Genomic DNA, 26215 nt, shown 5'->3' with positions numbered 1-26215 from the left:
CTACCAGTTGTATGAGTGTGTGCTTGCACTGTATTTGTTGTTTTAATGTCTTGTTTTTGCAAGTTATTGTTGCTTTTGCGTGCCCGCCCATTGGAAGCCAAGTGCCCCCCTGTTAGTTATGGTCTGGCGCCGGCTCTGGGTAAGCGCATGTAATAAACGTTTGACCCATCACGTTTAGTCCTGAAGACATGCCCTGCGTCCCAAACCGCATACTTCCATACTATATAGTAGGCGAAAAGCACTACTTCTCGTACTCTTTGCATACTATATAGTATGGAAGTAGGCAGTTTGGGATGCACGGATGGTTTGCGCGTTCATGCTATTAGGCCAATCAGGGGAACCCCCAAGTAGCTCGCTCAGATTGATTTGTGAGGTGCCAGTTACAACGCTGTGCCAGTTAGCAAAAACGATGGCGGAGAAAGGAGAGAAGAGTGAGGAAAATGTGTTGTCAGACGAAGACCTTGTGGTGAAAAGAAACAGCACTTCAGCTATGTCATGGAATTAATTTGGATTTAGGAGAGATGACGCCGCAAACACAGGTACTGTGAAAGCGGTGATTTACATATTGCGTCTATTGCGCGCTCAAGTTCATTATTTCAAATGTAGGCACGCAGTATGTGCGCTCTGGAAGCGCCACGGTCGCGACTCGCACGCGGTGCGACGCGTTCGTTTTTCCAGGCTTTTCAAAAACATTTTAACTTTTCAGAATGACACAAGCGCAGCATGCAGGTCATGTGACAATAACCTACGTGTCTAGCGTTTTCCACGCGTTTTAGGCGCAACATGTCAATGGCCCCTAAAACATAAAAAAATATAAAATATTTATCGCAACTCACATCGTCATCGCAACATTAAACAATGTCACAGCACATCGCAACTTTTCCTCACATCGTGCAGCCCTAGTTGACGTGATTGGTTTCATGTTTGTGACGTAGGAAACGCAGTTTTGAGACCTGAAAGTCTTTGGAAAACTGTGAACTTCACATTGTTGAATTTGCACATGGTTTGTCTTAAAGCACACCACGCAGACATATAAACAACAATAAAAAATAGATTTTCACCACGGGGAGACTAGGTAAAAAGTAGAAAAAAATATTTGTTTGTAAACAAAGATTATACCACGGGGCTGTTAAATGCTTTATTCTTATTGGCTGAGAAATGTTTCATGGGTGTTGATTATTTTTTCATAAACCGCATACCTAACTTGTAAAATTAGACACCAGAGCAATGTTTTTGGTAACTGTGGTACAAGCGGAATAATGGGTCATTAATAATGCAAACCCCGATGTAACAGCAATCTGCTTTGCATTGTGCCGCATAACCACCTTCGTTGTGCATTATTTTCTTATAAATTAACGGCCCGTCATCAATTATTCCTTACTTATACCACGGGACTGTTGAATGCTTTATTTTAATTGGTTGAGAAATCCATGCACACCTAACCTATCAAATGTCTCAAAATAACCACCAGAGCAATGTCTTAGCAGGTAACTGTGGTATAAGCAGAATAATTGAGTCTGGTCCTTCGAAAATAATGCTCACCCATGCATTGCCACCTTGAGCATTATTTTCGATTAATTCAATTGCAAGTCGTCAATTATTCCTAACACATTAAATATGGAATTTTTGTGATGATTATGCTTGTAATAATCAACAATGAATACTGAAATTATCTTAATGCGCCATTTGTTTAGGCAATTGTTATTTCCTATAAACTTTTATTGAACTAGTTTCAATCTCCCACTCTGAGCATTAAGACTAGGAAATGATGCTGTGATAGGCTGTCCTCGCAACCCTGCAGGGGACAAGCAGGTTCAGAGAACGAATGGATAGGTAGGTACTAACAATATAACAATATAAACAGTTGACACGCAGACTTCATGGCTGGATGCATCTAACAGATCTACATCTAGCAGAACTGAATTAACTGATGTAATTGAAGTAACATTTCACTCCCTAAGCGCTGAAGTGTTTTATAGATGTGCGACGCAGGAGTGTTTGTGGTGCAGGAGTGCTCTCATACTTTGGGCAGCTCCTCAATCTGGTTGGCGTCGAGGTAGAGCTCCTCCAGTGTCTTCTCGAAGCTGAAGATCTCTTTAGGGACTTGCTCCAGGCTGCAGTGCGAGTAATCCAGCGAGGTGATGGGCTCTTCCTCGCCCCGCAGGCAGCGGCACGGCACCAGCCGCACGAACAAGCTCCGCTTGCTGCTCATCCTCGCGACAGCTCAGGCACTGTAGAAGACAGAGAACATGATCACCATCTTACGAACTTTAATTATTTAAGGGAAGAAACACTGGGATACTTGATAGTGCTGTCAAAACAGCCTGGTTTACACGCAGTACACACACAGGGAAACATCAGTTTTGGGGTTTGCCAATGAGTTCACTACGAGTAGGCATTGTTAGGTATAAAAAAATGTGACTCATTCGGCTGACAAATACTCAATGACAGCAGCTATGAGAAAACCCATTTATATTCACGGTCTGCCTGAAAACAGAATCATTACACAATGTCCTTTCATGCTGTTGTAGAGTATCATGCACCTTGGAGAAAAGCCCTTGATATTGTATTAAAAAGGGCAGCACCAGTAAAAACAAATATCTGCAACAGATGCAAACTGTGCTTTTGTGTGAAACATCATGAAGGGCCCTTTAATCTACATTTGTGGCAAGGCCTGTTGCTAACGTTATTCAGAAGGAATGTATATTGAAGACAACAGCATTCATATTACATCTGATGCATTTCTTAGTGGGTGGCTAAATATAGGGTGGGGCTTGATTTTATTTATCAGGATTTCATTGGATTGTCATAATGTTGGTAAGGGTTGTAACTGTAGTAAAATAACAAAAATCGGCACACTTCTAATACTGCTTTAAACATTTATTAAAAGACAGCGTTTTGAGCACAGAGGTCTTCTTCAGGTCAGACTATAACATTGTCAAGGGTTGTCATGGTATCATCAGCAGGTAGATAGTAGAGCACTCATTTGGTAGAGCACTGCGTTAACTAGGTGTGTAACGGATTGCTGTTGATACAGACCACGAGCCAAAGTTCGGCTTGCATGCGAATCACGGATTAATACGCTAACTTATATAAAGGGAAAGTGTATCATTTGCATGCGTTTCAAAGGCTTGCAAATGTTGACACTTAAGGGATTTTAAATCATTTAACTGCAAAAAGGCAATAAAGTGAGCAGTTTTCATGCTAAGCACAATGTGCATGGTCCAACTCCAATTACACGTTATCATCTTGATGTGCATGATCTTGAACTCTTGATGTGCAAACTTTAGAGAGAGTTGCACTACTGTCTCATACTGTAGTCCATTAACATATATGTGGCGAATAAAGCACCAAAAAGAAACATATTTTTCAGTTTATGTGGAGCGACTGTTTATGCTGCATCTCCTTCCCGAATCGGCGTTTGAAATTTGTCTGTCTGTGCACGCGCGTTTAAGTGCACTCAAAAGTAGGGATGCACCGATACCACTTTTTTGGAATATGAGTACGAGTACGAGTACTTGCATTTCAGTACTTGCCGATACCGATACAGAGTACTTAATAAAAAAACATGATTTAAATTGACAGGCGACTTTAAACGAGTATGAGTACTTTAGAATGTATGAGTATCGGTATCAGTGCATCCCTACTCAAAAGTGCATACATGGAGAGACACATTTCAAAAAGCAAGCCAACACAGAATCAATCTGTTCTTGACAGAATACATACAAACAAAATGCTAACATTAACAACAAAAACATTTGTTTATGTCGTAAGTTATGTATATATTTTTAGAATGCAAACACATGTCACATTTTTTTTTTAAATCACTCCAAAATGTTGGCAATATAGAATAGAAGCACATTAAAGGTATAGTTCACCCAAAAATGAAAATTCTGTCATCATTTTCTCACTCTCAGGTTGTTACAAACCTTTATAAATGTATTTGTTCTGATGATCCTGAAGGAAGATATTCTGAGGAATGTTTATTATTAAACTGTTTGTGAGTCCCATTCATGTTTATAGTATTCTTTTTTCCTACTATGGAAGTAAATGTGGCTCATGAACGGTTAGTTTAAATGTTCCGCAAAATATCATCAGAACAAAGACATTTATACAGGTTTGTAACAACATGAGAGTTGGTAAATGATGACAGAATTTTCATTTTTGGGTGAACTATCCCTTTAAGCACTAAAGCCAAGTTACATAAATCATCCCTCTTAAGAAATCTAGAGTAAAGTGTGTTTCTTAAGGATGTCATAGTTTAAGGATTATGCTTGTAAATTTAAAACATTCAAACTTTTGTTTACTTCAGATCTTTTAACATCTAGTATCCTAAATCACCACAGAAGAAAGAAGCAGATGATTCATTGACATTGGGCCATTAGACAACACATTGTCCAAAGCAACAGTACATAAGATCAGCTAAACATCAAACAACAAAAAGTAATGTGATATGAAAATGTCACTGTTCAAACTAATGTATAATAAATGAAGATCAGATATAAATCAGAACGTATGAAAGTAAAAACACAAGTTCTCTTGGAGTATGTCCAAGCGCACCATTGGGTTTCCGTACACTAGGCCCTATGTCCCGATTACGCGGAGAACCACGGTATTGTGACTGAGCATCCAGAGTATCTGTTTTTAGACATGACTTTCTCCACACAAAAGAAGCATGAGTCGCACAATAGAGGAAAAACCGTCTCTGGCTTTGTTGTGGTGCGTCGGAGTCCCCAAGAATTGTGGGAAAATAAGTGACGCAGTTACGCACTCAACCAGGAGTTGCATGTGCTGGTTCAGAGGTCATGTGAGGAAGATGAAGCATGGCCAGCGAAGAAGGGCTGGATTACATCACAACTTCTGGAATGCAGCTGCTTAAAGAGATCCTTGTGGAAGGAGTCTGGAGAATGTGACCTTTCCTCTCCTCCTCCTCATTGGCAGACGGACACAGCCCAACCCTTCATGCGTAAATATGTTTGGACTGAGGGCATCACAGCATCATTCACATCCAAATAGTTATTCTTCATTGACAAACACCAAGTCACACATTGCGTATTCTCAGAAAAATTTGAACGGTTGGTGTAATTATGAATGGCTCAATGTTTTCTGCCATGCTATTCATGAAGATTTACCAAATATTCATTGATTAAGACTGTAGTAAAGAAGAATATATTGCAAAACAATATATTGATAAAAAGTGTGAAAAAAGCCTTGCATTTACTATTCACACACTGACACACAACAACCAGCATAGCGCAATCTGCTGATCAAACCCTAAACATCATGAAGCAATTCGTTTAAAAAAAAAATACATTTTCCCTGAATCAACTTCACTTAACTACAGATTATTATTATTATATTTAAATCTTAATGATAGGCAGCAGCAAGTGAAACCCCTCATAGGGTCTTCCCTGCAACAACAAAATCCAGGTAACATTGGTGTGGTTATAGCGTAACCACAGTTGTTACCCTTTTACAGCTGTTGGGTTTCAATGTTGCGGAAAGTTTGGGCTGACAGCGATAGTGAGTAAGTACAGAGACTGCCCTCCGGAGGCCTCCCCTTATCAGTCGTAATAAATACAGATGGCTAGCAATGACGACTTGCACAAGAGCGCACACACATACACGGATGGAAATGGGCGTGCTTGCCCTCAATGCAAGAAGGTTCAGGGCGGAGGTTGAGTGTTTCCCTTTTAACACACTGGTGGACAATGACAGCCAAATCCGGTTGGTACCCATGTAGCTGCTATTATAAAGTCGGCAGGAAAGTGGAGACTTTGTTTCTCTAGGGAGAGCTGCATAACTGCACTTTATTTGACATCCAAAAACGTGTATATGCGTTTAAATTGTGTGTTTTAACATTTCTTTTCATCTCCAAGTCATTTTTCCAGAGGCAAAAAATCCAAGCATGTGTAACTTAACATTTGCAGTGCGTGGGAAAATACGGTTTTACCTCCAATTGGTGCAGACAACATCATGTGATGCATGCAATGCGATACAGAGCACACTGAGGCTGTAAATGTGCATGGTTGTCTCTAAAAAGCGATGCAGCAGACCAGGCTAATAGTAATCAAAACCACATGGCGTACATGCTAAGCAAACACATTCATTTGCTCTGCATCATGCAGTATATACACATAAAAACACCACCAGCTGTTTTTGTTCGGCAGTAACTATTTACAATGCATGAACAAAACATGCTGTGTTATTAAATGTACCCACGATTCATCAGTAATGCTGCTGTTTAACACATTTCTATTGCTCATACTTATACAAACCCCCAACCCTAAGTATTAAAAGTGTGCTATTAGGATTTTAAATGGTCCATTTACACAGAATTCCTCAGAATACTTTTACAACTGCATAGCAACATTCTGGCAACCAACCAGAACATCCTAGCAACCACATAATGCGGTACAAAAAACATAAATGCTGTATAGCAACACCCTGGCAACCATTCACCCTCGCATCCTAAATACTTTCCTGAAGAAAACGTGATTACAGTCTAATACGGTTTTGTTTTTTCTTATCATAATTGTGAATATGCAGCAAAGGCACTAATATAATTAATATATACTGTGTATGTCTGTGAAAACGGGTGGTCCAAAAGAGATTTGCCAGCTGGCATGAATTTCACATTAAATAGCCTTCCCGCAATCTGTGCACTTGACTCTCTTCCTGAAAAACTCTGTCCCTTTGGACAGTGCTTAACCCATTGGGTGACTGTTGTTGCTATGGTTACATTGGAAGTACAACTAAGGCAAATGTGGCACATATTGCTGTAGCTATATACCAAATCAAAGACTGTAGTATCAAGTTTATAGTCTCTTACGGCATAAAAACAGGTCAGTGTTCTAGCAAAAACACTTCGAAAAAAAATCACAATGAGTATCTCGGATGAGGAAGTCACAACTCAACATGAAGCAGGACTCGTTCACACACATGCTGGCATGGTAAAGGCCACGCCACAGAGATGGGAATGGGTTTTACGAATCATTTACTGTTGGATTTCTCAGAATGATAAAGACTAGTAGGCAGTAAACAAAAAGAAAACAAAACAAAAAAAGACTTGAGAGGCTTAGAGGAAACGAAAAACAAGATTGTCTGGATCTAGAGAGCTTTAAAAAGAAAATGAATGTTTCTGCAGTAATTCACCCTCATGTATTTTCAGACCTGTTTGACTTTCCTTTTCCATGGAACACAAATCAAATGTATTAAGCTTACAAACCAGAATCCTTAATACCAAACAAATGGAGATAGGATGGCTCTTCAAAAAACAAATAATATTTATTTTATGTAAAATTTAGTGTGTCGCATATATAAGAATGAAATGGCGCCATGGATGTGACATTTCTCTGTTATGGATGTGACAATTCTGAAAGTTGCACTAACCTAATTATGGAAAAAACTTGCACTGGTACTTAGTATGGGTGTAAGAAAACATTGATACACATGCATACAGCGATAATTTGTTTGCTGATACCGTATCAATAACCCCTCCACCATACGCAATTCCGAAAAAAGAAACAAAAAAGTATGGCAGTTGTTCCGTTTTGAGTTTACATCCCAACCGCTAGATAGCAGTCCTGTTTTCTCTAAATTTTAAGAGTGACAGGAGGAAGTACTTGCTAACGTTTGCATGTTGGTGTTCTTGATTCCTTAAATTATATTCTGTTCAATTCCTGAAATAAGAAATATCCCAATACACCGCCCTCACAATACCGCAAACCCCTGCATTGTGACATGCTTCATATCGCACGATTCTTGCTGTTAGACAGTAGGGCTGCCTAAGTTTTTGTTTCCATAATATATGTGGGTGCACTGTTTATAGTTCTTTTTATAGTATAATTTATATTATATATACACACATATAAATATTTATCATATAAATAAATGTGTTTAATTATATATGTGTGTTTATTTATATATACATAATTATTATACACAGTATGCCCACATTATCAAAACCAAAACTTTTATTCTGAAAACGATTAGTCACGACTAATCATTGGGCAGCCACAGCCACCAAATATTGACATTTGAGAAATCACACTCTAAAAATGGCTGGGTTATTTTTGACCCATAATGGATAAATATTGGACAGGACACGTGATGGGTTAAACAATGACCCAATGATGGGTTATTTTAACCAAACTTCTGGGTTATTATACCCCATGGTTGCATAACAACAACCCAACATTGGGTCATTCTTAACTCGGCATGTGTTCTGTCCAATATTTACCCATTATGTGTCAAAAATAACCCAGCCTTTTTTAGAGTGCAGTATGGGTTAAAAACCTTTGGTAAAAAACTTAAATTATGGTAAAAACCAGATAATGATGCTGAAGTTTCAAAGTTGCAAATGTGAAATGTTTTTTGCTCTTATGTGCATCGCAAGTTTTTGTGCAAATAAGATTATACTCTGTTCTTTACTAACCTTGAGATATAATCAAACAGACTATTTTTATGTTTTTTTTGTTTTGTTATTTATAGAGCTGTCCCTTTTCACTTTCATTGTAAAAACCAACAAAGTAAAAGAACGCATCAACACACATTAGGCAGAAAGAAAGTCATAGGAGACTAAACGTCAATACAACTGGAAGTAAATGACAGAATATTTACTTTAGAGTGAGCAGTCGCTTTAAGCGGCAACTCTAGCTGAAACTTCATGTTTCCGATGTGAAGACGATGAAGGGGGTGATTTGGTGTGGATTAGAGGGTCTTTATAGCTTGTGGGAACTCGCTGACCCATTTCCCGCAGCTCTGCGGACCAACATCGAACCCCAATTAAGACAATGCTCACATTTTATATATGACAAAGCTCTGCTCCCCTTTGCCCCTCCCCTCGGCTGCGGTTATCAGCGACTCTCACAACAGGAAGAGCTTGCCGCTGTCTCTCTGCTGCGAACTGCTGTTGTCCTTTTCAACCTGTGCTAGGGCAAAACTGTGCACATGGGTCGCAAGAAACAGACACATCGTCGAAACAGACACATCGTCAAAACACCCCCGCTAATACCCAATAGCCTTTTCGTGGGTGCTGACGTACATATTTCTCAGTTCCTGATAGTGAGAACTGGAACGCTTTCAGATCCTGTCTCGCACACACACACACACACAGACACGAGTGAGGCAGTTCAATGGACGGCCAGTGCATGAGGAACATGTCTGTGTGTTAGATCCAACTGAAATATAAAGTTTCTGACAGTGTTTAGGATATTTATAGAAGAAATGGTCTTGTAGGTTGATGTAGGAATACCAAAGCGATGAATTCAAGAATCAGGCCGTGTTTGGAGGGTACAGAAAAAGCCAGAGAGAAAACATCAAATGCAACCATGAGAAAACACAGTCTGGAGGGAAGTACTGAAAATAGCTGGATGTAGTGCAAGCTGTCAATCTCAGGTTTAGTTACAGGTCTCTGGAAATCTATATCACTTGGCACGATAATGTAGGGCAGGTTGCACTTAAACACTGTTTATGGGGATAACAACAATACACAAAATTCACGGTTCGGTACATACCACCATTTTTCAATCACGCTTCGCTTCGTTTTGGTACAGTTGGGGGGATATAAAACATAAAATTACTTATTTCATTATTTATTATAAACATTTGTATACATCTACAGTTTACATATTTTAAAATACAACACCTGAAAAAACATGAGGAAAATTGCCATGCCAACCATGCAATGGTTGTCCCGCCTCCGGGGTTACCTAATTGGTCCACTGTTCTGGCCCTGACATTAATAAGCCGCGATGATTGATAAAGTTAAAAATTGTAAAAATTGACACAGCATCTTAAAATTTGGAGTTCATGTTCGAGACGCTGCAAAAGACGCAATACACGTGCGCAACATTCAACGCCATTTCTAACGCGTATTTACATATAAAAGCTATGAAAAGTAGCGCTGTGGAATTAAAAAACAACTTGCAGTCCTTTATTTAATATGTTTGTGTGGGAACTCAGATTTTTTGTGTTTCGCACGTGAAAAAGCATACTATTCACTACTGTTAAAGATGCATTCAGAACATTTGCACCGAACTGGAAGTCCCCTAATACTATAATACTGTTGAGCACAGAAAACATTATCTGAATCAAAACAAGGTCAGAATGGAAGTAGTTTTATTTCTTGCAGGGTGAAATTTGGACAAAAGCCTTGATGGCTAGACAGTGCTTGACGTCAGAGGTAAACAGCAAAACCTACAGTAAGCTGAATATAATAGCTTCAAAGCTAGGATGGGTCGGGATGGTTGACTTATCAACAAACAGGTCAATGAAAGGTGTGCTTTCCGCACTTTATATTTTGAACAGTGGAAAAAGATGGTCAACTAGTTGTCCAATAATTGACTTCTCTTGTTTAACCCATTGGAAATTGAGTATATACATTGAAACATGGTATATGACAAGTCAACAGGACAAAGAAGAATTGTGAAAAAAAAAAAAAGATTATTAACATATTTTGTCTCATTGACGAAATGAGTTTCTGTGGAACACGTACAAGGAAACAGGAAACATTTTTATACATCTCTATGTAGTAATACACAGCTAAAATAGCTTTGTTTTCTGTTTTCAATGAAGACACCGGATCATGTGTCTTGCATGTGTCTAGGCATACAGCGGGGTCAGGTGTCAAGTTCGCCGGCTAAGGCGTGTGTCCAGCTCGGAGGCGAGAGGTCGTGTGTGAGCAGCGGGAAAGCCGGGTGTGTTTCAATCCGTCCCTCACTGATAGGAACATCTTCTCCACCTTCAGCTGACACAGCACGGGCCGGGCCCTCTCTTAATAATTTAGCGTACGCTTTAGATGCCAAGCTTACAAGCAGGAAGTCAGCGTTCAGAGAAGATCTCTAACAGAAGCACAATGCAAAGAAGTTGAGGGAGGTTGAAGCAAAGACATAAGAGATTAGAAGTAAAAAAAAAATTGGTATCGGTGTCAAAAGCTGCAGAACCGGTCTGTCCAGTTCTGCTCCCCTCTTTTGGTTTTGGTTCTCACCGTGTCGCTCAATGCGCAGTGGTCTTGTGGCAGTCAGGCAAACAAAACCGCTATTGTCCCCGGGAATCTGTTATAAGAGCGAGTAATCTGATCTTGCCCGAATACACAGAGTGCTTGTGCTGCATTGCCCTCCATTGCAACCTTGTCTTGTTTAATATTGAGGATGGAGACTGAAAGGGGAACTTTTCACACTTGTCATTTTATTCTCTGAATAAATCTAAGAATGTGGAAAAATTTGTAAGCATTGTAATATTGTTTTTTATTTACAGTTTCGTTCAAAAATGATATCAGAAGCAGGTCTAAAAGAGGCCAAAATGCACTGTAGAATTAGGTCAACACACATTTAGTAGTAACTAGCAAAATCCTAACTCAGAAAGAGGCAAGAAAACAGTTATGCAAAAAAATAACAAGGGTAGCCCTGATTCAACTCCATTTGGACTGTATTATTAAAAACCAAAACACAAACCCTCATTGGCTAAGTACAATATGGAAAAGTGCCGATGACTCCAAAGTCTGTATTCTACTGCCAGCAAATAAAACTCAGGAAATGACACTAAAACTGGGTTACCCATTTTCAAAGGCTGTTGTTGAGACAAGCAAAAAGAGGCTGCGCGTTACAGTGATTTTATCACACTGTTGGGTACGACACAAAGCAAAACTTGTAAAAGAAAAGCCATTTAGCCTAATGGTTTGAAACAGCAAGGCTCAGACAGTTTCTTCAGACAGATTTCAATAAGGTAACATACATAACAAAGCATCAAGCATTACACTTTGACAGATAGCTGTGACCATGATCTACACTACAAATGTCAAACACACTTGAACAAGGGTTGGCTGAATTGCATGACTTTATAAATGAACCATAATATAAAGTGCAGTAACAGGTGTCAACCAGTTTTTTTTTACAATATTGCTCATAACATCAGGTCCTGGTAGGTTTATTTAAATCCAAATAGATTAAACACATCAAGCCATAAAAGGCACAGATAGGTATTAGTTTGTATAATTGATGCAGATCAAGGCTACATTTACATGACAACAATGTAGTAAAAAAAGACAAATAAATAAATAAAATTACATTATCAGCAAGATCCGTATATACACAGCTTTGAGAAGAGGACTAAAAAAGTATTATGGGTATACAGGTAGTAAATCGATACTATTTTGTAAAGAAACGCAATTTTGTAAACTTTGTCGAAGTGTTAATAAACACATTATCTTGAGTACATGAATAACTTCTTGTTATCGTTAGAATACACACATTATACTTGTTGTTTACGTGGAAAACAGCATTCTTGGGTAAACCAGTGGCTTTCAATCCAGTTCCTGCGGACCCACTGCTGTGCACATTTTGTATGTCTCCCTTATCATCAGCTCATTAGGCGAGAGCTCCATGACCTGAGCTAAGTGTGTCAGGTAAAGGCTGAAGTATAGTCCTGTTTTTACGTATACACAAGGGTCAGCGTATGGTGTGCGTGATGTAGGGATGCAGCGATTAACCGGTTTCACTATTAACCGCGATTTAAAATGTCACGGTTAAGTAACCGTAAAGCCTTCGCTACACCGCGTGTTTTTGTTTCACGCACGCACAAACCAGATCCACGAACCACCAAGAGGCGCATGCGTCATGATGCATTGTATGACAAAGCTCCGCGTTCAAAAGAATGTGCGCGTGACGCGTCTCTTGGTTGTTCGTGCATCTGGATTGTGCATTGTATGACAAAGCTCCGCGTTCAAAAGAATATGTGCGCGTGACGCGTCTCTTGGTTGTTCGTGCATCTGGTTTGTGTGTGCGTGTGCGTGGATGTGTGCGCGCGCACCTGCATCTGTACGTGAAAGAGCCACACTCCAATCGGTCTACTCTGTACAGCATTAAAAACCTCCTGCTCGCGGATCAAACCCGGGCGGGGCTCCTGGTGGTCTGACTGCATTTCATTACGTTGAATTATTTTAACGCGTTAATGATTAATTAATGAATAGCATTAGTTAACACGTTAATCTTGCCACCCCTAATATTTATATTTGACTTTTGTGTAATATTAAGCTTCACCTGTCAAAATGACTTGCAGTACCTGGTTCAGGATGACCCTGTGTAATTATTCATTTTGAGAGGCTCTTATCATTTTTACTTCATATATTTTACTTCAATACTTCAAACAAACCAAAATAATATAACTTTATTCAGTCCAAATGTAAAGTTACATTTATTCAAAAGATCATTAAAATGAATAGCCTACAGGTTTCAAAAGCACCTATACGGTTTAAATGAATCCTTAATAACCGTAATAACCGTACAACCGTGATTATTTATCAGACTATAACCGTACCATCAAAATCTATAATCGCTGCATCCCTAGCGTGATGCAATTGTCATCATAAAAAAAGTGTACAATGTATGTGTTGGTTGCGGATGCGCTTACAGGAGAATGTATTATGTAGCCCAGGAGATGCATTGCTTTTTGTTGTCAAATAAACTATACTTTGCAAGGATGTGGGCTTGATCGTGTGCGTACACGTAAAACAGACTATACCCCAAGCTTAACAAATACGTGCAAAATGCAGAGCAGTGGGTCCTAGAGAACAAGAGTGATAACCACTGGTGTAAACGAAAAGCAAAAATGCATAAAACGTTTCCAGTATATAGTGAAAAGTTGTCATGTAAACTGCCTCTAAAGCCCGGAATACACTGCAGGATTTTTGCACTCCTATAAAATCTTTACCTTATAACACTGTGCGACATGGATCGATTAGACTTGGATATGACAAGCATGTAGACTGTACAATGGTGACACAGAGGTTTTCGAAAGCTGCGTCACACATTAGCGCAACATCACCAGCACACGCTAGTGGTACACAAATACCGGTATACAGGCCATAGCAGCAAAAATACGGAGCGCTGGTCATGCTGAATTTCTGACACTGTCAGAAAACTATCTTAGGCTATCTTTGGACACACGACTGGTAAAACTGCTGTCTTTGAACCTCTCTCACTGTATGACATATAAGGCCCACCGATTATCTTTGTGTCCACTGGCTTTGAGCTTGATTAAAGTCTCTGTGTCTGGCTGTAAACTTACCATCACAGGATATTCAGGGGTGAGTCAAAAGCCACAGAAATATAAGATGAACAGCGAATCACCACAAACCCCCTTACAGTGTTGCTAAATGTCAAACAGTTTCAATTACCAGATCCTCACCATCCACCCAGATTCATACAAAGAACTTGCCAAACTTAGACAGTAGGAAAAGTGACTGACTTATAAATAGATGTATATACATCCATGTTGTTTTTACACTTAAAGGGATAGTTCACCCAAAAATGAAAATTCGCACACTCTCACACCCTCATGTTGTTACAAACCTGTATAAATTTCTCTGTTTTGATGAACACAAATGAAGATATTTTAAAGAATCTTTGTAACCAAGCAGATCTGGCGCACCATTCACTTCCATAGTATTCTTTTTTCCTACTATAGAAGTGAATGGGCCTTGCGAACGGTAAAAGATGACATATTTTTTATTTCTGGGTGAACTATCCGTTTAACCTAGTTAGAACCAAAACCACCACATTCCCAATGTAGGCCTCTTTTCTTAAGGGGCCAGATTCACAAAACATTCTTGAGAAGAAAATTCTTCTTAAATTCAAGCTTAGGAAACGATTTAAGAATATTTTGTATTCTCAAAAAAGCTTCTTAAGAAAGAATTCAAATTCTAGAAAAAGAAACTGTCTTAAATAGCATCTTAAAGTTAGGAGGACCTCACAGTAGTCTTAAATCTTAAAATGTAAGATGTTTTATAAGTTAATCTGATCGTTTTAAATGTGATATGTATTGTGCAGTCAGAAATGGCAATTAAACTTATATAATAATAAAGTTTAATGGCTCACTTCAGCAATATGTCACAAAACTAAAAGTAGCAAAAACTTGACTTCATTATACATTCATTTTGATATTACACAGCTCTCCTCAAAGACTGCGAGCGGGAATCGAACCGGCAATCGGTCCGTCATGTGAGAAATCCCGGGCAAGTAGAGTAAAACACGCAGGGTCCAGAGAGCTCGACCTGCACTGCGGACGATTGGGCGATTATGGATTGATGTTTACTCACCGCACCACCTTCATACACTAGCTGGCCTCTGTTACAACAGCAAATAACATTTTATAGTCTTTACACATCACTCATTTATGTAGTATATATATAGCGTTAATGTTTGCAAGGTGGTAAAAGGATTAATGGATAGATAAATTCATTAGGAGGGTAGAATAATTTTTTTCAAAGCTTGTCATTCTTAAGACAAAAATTGTGAGATGTTCTTAAGTAAATATTTGAGAACTTCTTAAGAAATGTTCAAGATTTGCACTTAGGAACATTCTTACGAACCTCTTATAATTCATCTCAAGAGATCCTTGGCAGATTTCATTTGGCAATGAAAATACTGTTTTAGAGATCCTCTTTGTGTGACTTATACCAATCAAATAAACTTTTTAAAATCAAAGTGGGCAAGGGACAACATCTAACAACGACTTCTATGTAGGCAAGATATCCATACTTCTACCAAACACTTAAAATGCCACTGATTTTAGCCACTTTAAAAATATGTAGAGCAACACAAACACAACCCACAATTCTAGAGTAGGCAACATGCCTTTAAAATGTGCTGTTTAACACACTACTGGGAGTACTGCAACGAAGCAGCAGCGTGTGCTCATTACTAGTCTTGCGCTTGCATTTAGCGGCAGATTTCTGAGCATTATTCCACACTTCCACAGTCTTATCAATTATGAGTGAGCTGCTGTTTTTAGATGCGTGGCGCTCTCATCTCGCTCTTGGTGCTGAGAAAGTGAGCCAAAGAAGGCCAAGTTAAAGCCAGCGTCAGCTGCTGAGCTTTTAATTAAATATTAGATAAGCCAATAATGTGAAAATACAATTAAAACAAATGCTGTTTATACGGCACCTAGAGATCTGTCTTACTGTGTCAGTATGATAATCCAGTGTTTCCCATATATTCATTTATTTGTGGCGGGCCGCCACAGAATCAACACTGGCCGCCACAAATAGATTTTTCATGATTCCCATTTACATATTAATTTTACTATTTAAAACGGCTTAATTCATTGCATGGAGCGCTCAGCGCGCCTCCATCCTCCCTCTCTCGTTGTGTGCAGCGCAACAGCGCGCGCCCGCGGCCCCCTCCCCTCTCTTTGCTGAGCCTGCACGCCTCTCTCACATAACAGTGAAAAGTATTTAACTCCGTGTTCCTCCGTGTACTTTCTCTTTTTCGCGTAAACGTCAACAGTCACGGATGTTACCGACAGAGAAGTCGGTGGCTGATTAAGTTCATCATGAGAGTGACTTAACAAAAGGTTAGTATAGTGTTTCCCACATATACCCGTTCTGATGCGAGTCTGTGTCCGAGTAGCCTGGTATAACCAGACTCTCGTACATTCATTTCATTTGTACAGAGAGTCTGGCCACGCTCCATAGCAAAGCATTACTTCCGTTAAGGAGGGTCCATTGTTGAAGTTTAAAACTATTGGATATGCCCAGAGTCACTCAGGATCTGCCAAAGCCAATCGCTAACATGTGGTCGTGACGTATATCATGCACCGAAACCGTCTGGAAACAACAAGTCAGAATAATCAAACAAACAAAAGTTAGCAAACCTGGTTCTTGCTCCGGCTTTAACTTGTGTATATTCGGCAGTTTTGCAACAACGGACCGAATAGCTTTTCTCACGTCTTTCTCCGCTGCCATTACTGAACTACAACTCAAACTGACGCACGACCTCAACGTCATTGTTCTTAGCCACCCCCATCTGTTCGCTGATTGGTCCTGCAGATTTTTGCAGGAGAAAACGAAACTCTATAGAGAAATCCCAGACGTACTGCTGAAGCGAAATGAAAAATAAGCGGAAGCACGTAGGAGGGCGGAGCCAGGCTAGTGTCCGAGCTCTCTCCCTACCTATTATGCGGCATGCCCATGCACGTGTTCTGTAGTAACAGCAACTGTGTATTCTCTCATATTTCTGAATTTGCAATAAATTGTCTGCGCTATACAATAAAATACCACTCGTATTTCTAGTAATAAAGCGCTCAAAACACAACAACACTGATGAGAAGAGCAACACCAGTACAGCCTCAATGTAAACGTATGATGGTTTTTTTCAGATAAGGTCGCGTTTTTAGCAGCAGTTTAAGAAAGAGCTGATTGGATTAAACAAAGAGTTACTGAGTCGTGGGTCGTTACTGGGTCCTGTTTAGTCACTATTTTATAGACAACAGAACAGAAACTATGTAAAAATAGCATCTTAGTTGTGTTAAAATGCAATATAATGTGACTGATCAAAGAGTAAAACACGACGCAATGACGTCACATATATGCTAATCAGCGTGTGACGTCATCGCCGCCACAGTATCTCAAAATCCTGTGGGAAACACTGTAATCTATTCAATCTTCTAAAGAGGAGGTCAGAGAGCTCTTTATGTCAAGATTGAGGCAGAACGTCTGATGGGCACAAGGGGTTTTACAGACCACATCTTCAGTTCACTGATGTGAACAGCACTAAAATAAATGGATTGTTCTGACTATAAATTCTGATCGAGTCACGTTTAAAATGTGCTTACCGCAATTACATATTTATGTTTCCCAGTAAGCTCATTCAGAGCACTGCAGTAGCAATACTTCGTTGATGCCACAGGGCCTAAAATGGTTGCATTTGCAAACAAAAATATAATAAAAAATATTTTTGTAGAGATTGACACGGGCGACAAATCTAAATTTGCAAGTTAAGCCAGGAGTATTGTCTGTTTTAATGTGTACGTGAACGTACATGCATGGACAAATGCACAGCCTTGCAAAGCAAAGTTTATTTCACTTGTACACAGACATTCGACGCATCCACATTGAGACAAAATGCAATGCATCTCATGGGTTACAAACCACATTCTCTTGTACATGCTTGCTCGACCTACCCATACAAATTAGACGTGGTTTCAAAAATACAGTGGTGCGCTTACAGTGCGGCCGTACTAATCAGATGCCGAAATTTGCATACTGTAGTGTACACGGACCCTTACTGTGCACAAAAACATGAATATACAAAGAAAACAAATAGGAGTTTAAATGAAACTCAACACAGGTTGTACGATCACATGTGAATAGCTGCAATTTCATAAAATGTACGGGTCACATAGTACTTATGAAGCAAAACTAATTAACCACAGTTTATTTAACTCTTTACCCGCAATTGATGAGTTATCTCGTCAATTAAGAGAAAACCATGCCATACCTATTTTTGTCTCATAGCTGCGAATGCCAATGGCTGCTTAGATGCTACATAGACTGCTGGGTCTGTATTTAGGGCATCACTAAAGGGTCTCTTCTGCACCTAGAGGTGCAGAATAGAGGTCTTCACGGCACCCAGGCAGGTTCGGGTCTAAAAGTTTCATGTGTGCCATGAACATGGGTTGGGATCATAATAGCACATCGGGTCTCTGGTAATAAAAAAGTGATGTCTTTTTGCTAAACAGACTGAAGACGACCCAAACTAAGTCTTTTTCCAACCCCCCTCTGTTCGCCAAGAGTGCTTGTGACATCATGTGGTTGGCGGTGGGTTAATTTTCGTTGAGACAGACCTTTTATTAACACATTTTAGCAGTTACCTTGGTGTTGTCGTCAGACATAGGAAACAAAGAAGCATCAGGCCAAATTGGGTACAAGGCTAACTGGGTTTCATTCTGTCTGACTGGTGCCATTTGGGTTACAAAAAAGGCCACTTGTTTGGTTCGAATCTAATTTTCTAGGTTTGTCTAAGGTTGGTTCTTTCTTGTCGAGTTCAGGTAAAGCGTAATTCAGGTCACTTCGAATTGGGTACATTTCTTTAGACCCGAGAAGACCTCTAGTGCAGAAAGTACACATTTAGCATATATACACTTGTCAAAGGGCCTACAGGAGAAATATCTTAGCAATTTTACAGTCGAGTAGTTAATGATTTTACACTGTGTGTAGGTGATATAGTGAAACATGAGCTGTAAGCGTGAGTGATGCCGTTTCATAGTTGTGAAATGTAGGCGTTAGGTTGACCTCTGTGCATATACAGTAAAAGCCTGGGGTGGTTTCTTTCACAGTTAGAGTAGCTTGCGTGACACTTCATTAACAGGGCTGAGAAATGTTTGCATTACCAATGCGGTCTATTCTGTGTAAAGCTGTGCTCAATATCAAATAACACCGAAACAAATATCAAAACTGCACAAACTATGAAAAACATCAATGTTTTGTTCAATGATTATGTCATGCCACACCTGCGCAAACGCGCAGAAAACTGTATTGTCTCTTTTCAAATAACTAATCCGATAGTTTCAAGACAAAGTTCAGTGTTTGCATGTCACGAACGCCCAGCACACATTTACACTCATTAGCATGTTACTGAATACGGCAAACAATGAATGCAGTTTTTAAATGCACCTTTACAGATGGTTGCTGATCTTTAAGATGTTATGCTTATGGTGATCTATTATGTGTCTTTAAAGGGAAAGAAAGATAGAAAGTGAAAGAGATAGAGTTTGAAATCAGATATTGGAGAATTTCACTTCCTTTTGCGAAGAAACTATAACAGGCACATTCGGGTCAGCCTATCATCTTTATATAAACAAACCATTGCTTTATCTGAAGATTAGCTAGTTTCATTCCAGATAACTTGGATAATGCGGAATTAAAAATTAATGAAAGGTCAAAGTATTTTGGATTGTATCAGATAGGGGTGGGTGATCTTACTTAAAATAAAAGCGTATCACGATATTTAGAACAGAAAATCACAGTCCACGATCTGAACTCTGATCTTCGCAGGCGAACGAATCACCTGTGATTATGAATGTGATATTGCCTAGCTTTTCAGTGAACTATGTAGTAAATGCTGCTCCATCTGAAAGCAGGTGATTGCGATTTTCTACTTATCAAGGAACTGGCTTTAGTGACGACAATCTTTACTGCCTGTGACAATCGCATGCGATTTATCGTGCAACCGTTGGATGTCATATCTGCTATAACTAGTGGAATACATGAAATTGTGTTTAGTCTGTGATGTGGTTTGAAACACAGTGAGCTGGCACTTCTGGCCTATACAGCACAAGCTCCTTAAGTTTTGTTTATTCAGCACACAGCACAGAGCAGCAGGAGTTAAATGATGATGTCAGACAGGGCGATGATTGACAAGATGATAGCGAAGGCAATCATCTCGTTTATTAAAAATGTAATATGTTTAAAGTGAGGGTTGTCTTAGTTTGGAGCAGATACACTTGACTTTATAACAGCATCCCTAATAATGATAGCTGTTGAACACTACATTCATTACCAACTGTCATTGGTAAGTTGTTGCTGCATCCCAAAACTACTCCTTCAGAAGCAAAATTGTCAGAGCTGCCAAGATTTGGCTTTAAATCCAGGGGGGCACAGATAACAAAGTCGCCCCTCATTAGCCTACATGTTTATTTAAATGCACACATTAGTACAGCCATCAAGCCTCATTTCCAACCACAGCACAGTGTGGCTCTTTCTCCACCATGTTCAAGTAACCCTCAACAATGAAGATAAAAACATGCGGCTTGTTTACCCATGTTTTTGATTTACAAGACAATGCCCACCATTTCACTTCTCTGTGGTAAATACGTTCTATTGGTAGTCATATCAGGCACAGTTCAAATTACTTTAAGCAATACAAAATAATTACTACAGTACAATATAGACAACGGAATATTGCTAGACTTTTAAGGAAGTGAACTAATAGATAAATAACCAAAAGATATTACGCCTAGTTTTAAAGGTAGGGTTTTGATCCTGAAACATTTTTAGTTATGCTGGTTAAAAGTCTCCTCACATCCTGTTCGCTATGTTAAGTTGTTTACATTTATTTGTAGAAATTTATGTCACCTGTGAAAGGCGTAGAACCAAAAAATGTTCAACCAATCATAGACTTCGTTCCGAACGGACGTTGCCTTTTTTGTCCCTCATCCATAAGTGTAATTTGGATGCCCACCGCGCAGCTAGTCCACGCAGACACCATATGTCATCGGCGCGTTCACGTGCGCTCACCTCCTGTCTGTAAACAGCGTGAATGGCAAACTTTTCTGCTGAAATGACAACCTGCACAGGAGCCACAAAATGAAAGACATATTTTATAAAAACAACAACAGCAAAAACTGCCTGGATCAGCAAAGAACAAAAACCCAAATTAACATCGGTAACTTTACTGCTTTACCACGAGATGCAAACAGCTGCAGGAGGCAAAGGGTCTGAAAGGGTCGTTTGCTTATGAAATTTGTGTTCGTTTAGGGATTAGCGTAACGATATAGTTACTACGTCTACACAACCGAAAGTGTGCTTTAACTAATTCTGATGTAAACCAGTTGTTTATGTTGGTTATTTTGGAAATGTTATTCACTTTGTACTGCAAAGTTTTCTCACTGGTGAATGAGACTGTGACCGTATGATCTGTGCATGTTCATGTGTTTTGAAAGAGGCGTGACTTTGGATGGTGATTTGACTGGAGGGTGGGATGGTGATTTCATTGCTAGGCGGCTACCGTTAGTTGTTCCCTGATTTCTACAGATGTAAGCTTGGAAAAGCAAAGACATTTACTAAAATGACTCAAAAAAATGTGTTTGTCCAAAAGATCAGTGGTTTTCAACTCCAGTCCTCGGGAACCACTGCTCTGCATTAGGGCTGTCACTTTTTATTCGATATTCGAATATGCATTCGAACATGACGTGAAATATCCGTATTCGAAATATAAATAAACCATCCGGTTTTTTAAATGCCATGTGTAGCGCATTTTTTACAGTAACACCTCGTAATAGGAAGGAGGCTGAGAGTGAGACCGACGACGGCAACTGTGCGCAAGAGAGGGAATCAAATGGGACCAAAATGAACCTAATGTGCATGTCAAAATAGAATTATAGTTTGTATATAAAATGACATATTGTTTATAGTGTTAAATATTATAGCAGAATAAAATGCTTGTGTTAATACGTTCGCATTATGAAATTAGCATGTATGAAGATAATTTCATAATTTTTACAACGCAATGTAAACTTTATATTAAACAACAACAGCATTTGTCTTGTAAACGGATTTGAAATGATCATGTGCTGACTGTTGCGCGTCACATTGATGACAAGTGAGATCTGCTTAAAGCGGTAAGTTTAATTTCATTTCAAGTATCAAAGGGTTTGTGCTCTCTATCATTGAAAACGGGCAAGCAAACAGCACGCGCAGAGTTAATGTACTTGTCACTGACGGCTCACAAACGCGCAGGATAGGCTATGTATGTATGTGTGCTTGTTGTCAATGAGATTACTTCTCACAAACACGCTCAAGCGCGGGATATGTGTGCTTGTCAATGACGGGCATTAAATCCGCAGAATTCCGCGGAGTTTTCTGCCGAAATCTGCGGGCGCGAATTCCGTTTGCGTCTGCCTATACTCCTGCTTAGGCTTGTTGCGATAGTCGGTGAAACGGTGATTACCGGTGCTTCAGCCTCTCACCGGTTAGATCACTTGCCCACTGCGACACCGTCTTTCACCGTCGTTTTGATATTTTCTTGTAATTAAATAATTTAGTTTCGTTAGAGAGAGCAAACACTTACAACTGAATGTGTCTGCTCGCTGAATTCAGCGAAGCCGAATGCGCATCACATCACAGAGCAGCAGGTGTCAGATTTCATTTCTTTCAGTCAGAGTTTGCGAGGCTCGCGTCATCAAAGAGCAGCGGCTGCGGGTGTCAGATTTCATTTATTCCTGTCAGTCTGCGCCGAGCAGATGATGGCAGAAGCCGCGTGCTTACTCGTTTTTGTTATAAGATACATATATGATGTTTAATATAGGCGAGATCGTTTTGTTGTTGTGTTTTTCATTAAGAATAATAATAAACCCATCATTCAAGCAGCGCTTTATGGAGGAATAGCCGGTTGCTCTGCTTGGGACTGCCGGGTTTCTGTCAGAAGTACCTGCGCACATTGACTCAAGCACTTAAACCAGCTGTTGCACTCGCATTTGCACGCAAATTCATACGCGATTTAACGCAGCGTACGCAAGCGCTGGATTTAAACAACAGTTGCATCTAATTCAAAAGTGAAAGTAAAATGCGAACTTCTGTGCATTTATAAGCCCCTCCCACCCGGTGAAACCGGTAAAACCGGGTTTGTCACACGCTGATTAACCGGTGGGAAAATTCTGTCACCGCAACAACCCTACTCCTGCTGCTATTTAAGTTGTCATGTTATTGTTTGTAACTGTTCTGAATCATATTTTATATATATAAGTTTGTTATTCATAAGTTGATAACCTGCTGTTTCAAACATTAAGTAAAAAAGTAATCCAGACAACCCTGTTTATGACTGTCACTGTTAATAATTTTGTGATTGAATCTCCATTACGGTGGGTTTTTGATGCGCCTGGGGGGGGCGGCGCCTAGATATTCGAATATATTCGGATACATTGCCTGATATTCGAAATCCGTTCGAATTTGATTTTTCTCAAAAGTGACAGCCCTACTCTGCATATTGTGCATGTCTCCCTTATTTAACACACCTGATTCAGATCATCAGCTCGTTAGGACAGATTCCATGAACTGAACTGAGTGTGTCAGATATGAGAGACATCCAAAATGTGCAGAGCAGTGGGTCCCGAGGACTGGAGTTGAGAACCACTGTGAAAGATGATGGACATATGTACCAGGGCTGTAACGATATATCGCATGTCCCATTAAAAATGCCTGTCTATAATCGATTCTGCATCACAAGGCTGCGATTCTGTGTTTTATGCGCAGCTTGTGTGTGTACTATGGCGTTTTGGTCAATAACAAGTCCTTATCAATCTAAAATCATTATGAGTCAGAGTCGTTTATAACGTGCATTTAAAAATGCAACACTTGTTAAACAAAATCATTCAAAATATTCTTTATTATCATGAAAATACCTGAAATAATCTGAAGAACAGCGATATAAATATTTTTGTAGACATTTCCTGGAATAGCGTTTGTAATGCTACTTCTTCTGTGACACAAAGGGAGTTTCTACACGAGAGCGCCCCCTGGCTTTGGGATGTGCCGGAATTTCAACGTAATTCATTCAAATTCATTAATTGAGAAAACGCGAATTTGCACAATAAATCGTTACAGTCCTAATATGTAACTCAGATTGCTTGAGGATCAGTAAATCATCGGTTGATTTTGGAATTTTGGTGGAGTATCGCTTTTATATCTTTGGTCATTTTGCTTCTTAAATAAATGTAGCTTAATTTAAAAATATTTTATATTTATAATGGAAATCAAGACAAAAAAAGACATTACATTTATGTCTTTGCAGTAAAAGTCATTGCTTGTTGCTTGATTAATTTGGACTCTGTTTTTTTCAGACATTTACAGGAACGATTCTACCTTCCATTAGCATAAGGTTCAAAACAGCAACTGGCTATTATGTCATGAGAAATGAGAAAATAAGCCTTGTTTATTTCAGTTGTCAAGTGATATGTGGAGGTCAACCAATAAAAAAAACATATACACCCATACAAGAAAACTTAATCACCTTAACTAACATTACAAGGGGGCTGTTTCCAGGACAGGGCTAATCCTAGCCGCATACTAAAATGCATGTTTGAGCTGCCTTGTTTTAAAAACATATGATATCTTAAGATATATCAATGCCAATGTTTTGTCTCAAGATGCACATAAGTAATGTTTTTGTAAGGTATGTTTGTAAAAACACCCTAATATAACTAAGGCCTAGTCTTGGATTAATCTAAACCCTGTCAGGGAAACCGCCCCCAAGTGTATTTTAAGGTTTAAGAGTGATAACATCTAGATCTTTCAAAATGTATTCATTCTAATGCTTACTCTTAGACATTGATGCTGTACACAGGATGCTATTACTGCCGCAAGTCATGTTATGACGAAGTGAGAAGACTCTTGGTAATGGCCACCAAAAAATGTTAAAACCAAGAGAACAGCCAGAAAGCAACAGGTGATAGATTCAAGACAGCAAGCCCACGCTCATCTAAACTGTAGCCAAAGGTTAAGCCCCAAAGCCACTCAGACAAATGCATGCGAGGTGATGGAGACAAGAAGCACGCACCTCTGGTGTAAGTCAAATTGAGAATGTCTCAGGCCTGAGATCTGTATACTCTAGAAGAACAGAACAGGACCATTTGCCAGAGAAAAACCAGAAGTGGCTACTGCCTCTGCCGACGATCCCCTGTGGCCCTGAAAACCGTAAATAGTTTTGTACTGATGCTTTCATCCCAGCCGTTTACTCTGAGAGTGACAGACGATTTAACTCTCTCCAATACCCAACATAATGAGGCCATGGGCAAGATGCAAGGCTAATGAGAATACTTCACTATCAAGAGAAGCCCGAAAGGAAAATGGCAGTGTTGGACAACAATGCTGACATTCAAACATTAGTGGATGACCACAGCTAGTTGGCAAACATTGCTGTAACAGATTTTGGGTGTAGGTTGGTTACAAAGTTAAGGTAAGCACATACCATATAAACCTGCATATCAAAACTGAACATCATCCTACTGTACACTAATTATTACTGTCAATGTACTTACAGTACCTTACTGTACACTTTAATTTTGGTATAGTATCGCCATCAATGACAAATCTTCCAATTTTGCTGATTATTTTTGAAACTACAGCGTCGTCTGACTGACGTAATACAACCAACTATGTTTTTTTTATTGTTATATGTTATAGCTTGGCAAAAATGACAGGCCGGCCGGAAAAAGGGTCTCATTTCAACATTGTCTATGCTGTCAGAGAAGTTTTATTTTCCTTCCCTCTCTTCAATGCTTTCAGTTACTTTTAACCGTCTTGTCTAATAGTAAAATAGCAATACCATGCCCATCATACAATATTAGCAAATATGCAGATATCTAATTTAAACAAAACTCTTGATCTTCCCCAGAATTAAGCACAATATTATCCTGGAGCACATTGGGCATTTATGACTCGTGACAGTACAACTGTGAGAAAGAAAGCAGCAAACCGGTCTGCGGGAATCATAAGTGGTCCTGATCTCCCTGGATCTGCACCAGAGTGCGACAGCATCATCCCAGTGCACTTCATTTAATATAGTTTATTCACACTGCACTATATTGAATTAGTTTGCTGTGACCTTCCTGTGAGAAACTGCTAGTATGTGGCTATCATTTATGTTTTGTGTTAAAAATG

At 39.4% G+C, this 26215-nt stretch overlaps 1 protein-coding gene across 2 annotated transcripts in view; it reads right to left on the bottom strand.

Moving 5' to 3' along the window:
• erbin (erbb2 interacting protein) overlaps nt 1–26215 on the bottom strand; it is a 95706-nt gene that overhangs the window by 53411 nt on the left and 16080 nt on the right. For both annotated transcript variants that reach the window (XM_065290254.1, XM_065290255.1), the window contains exon 2: nt 2024–2231. In XM_065290254.1, the coding sequence (XP_065146326.1) occupies nt 2024–2212 (189 nt within the window). In that variant the 5' untranslated portion in view covers nt 2213–2231. The remainder of the gene's footprint in view (nt 1–2023; nt 2232–26215) is intronic.

This window comes from Paramisgurnus dabryanus, chromosome 10 (genome assembly GCF_030506205.2).
Source record: "Paramisgurnus dabryanus chromosome 10, PD_genome_1.1, whole genome shotgun sequence".
Lineage (NCBI taxonomy): Eukaryota > Metazoa > Chordata > Actinopteri > Cypriniformes > Cobitidae > Paramisgurnus > Paramisgurnus dabryanus.
Note: the sequence above shows the minus strand (reverse complement) of the source record. Positions and strands in the feature narration are given on the sequence as shown.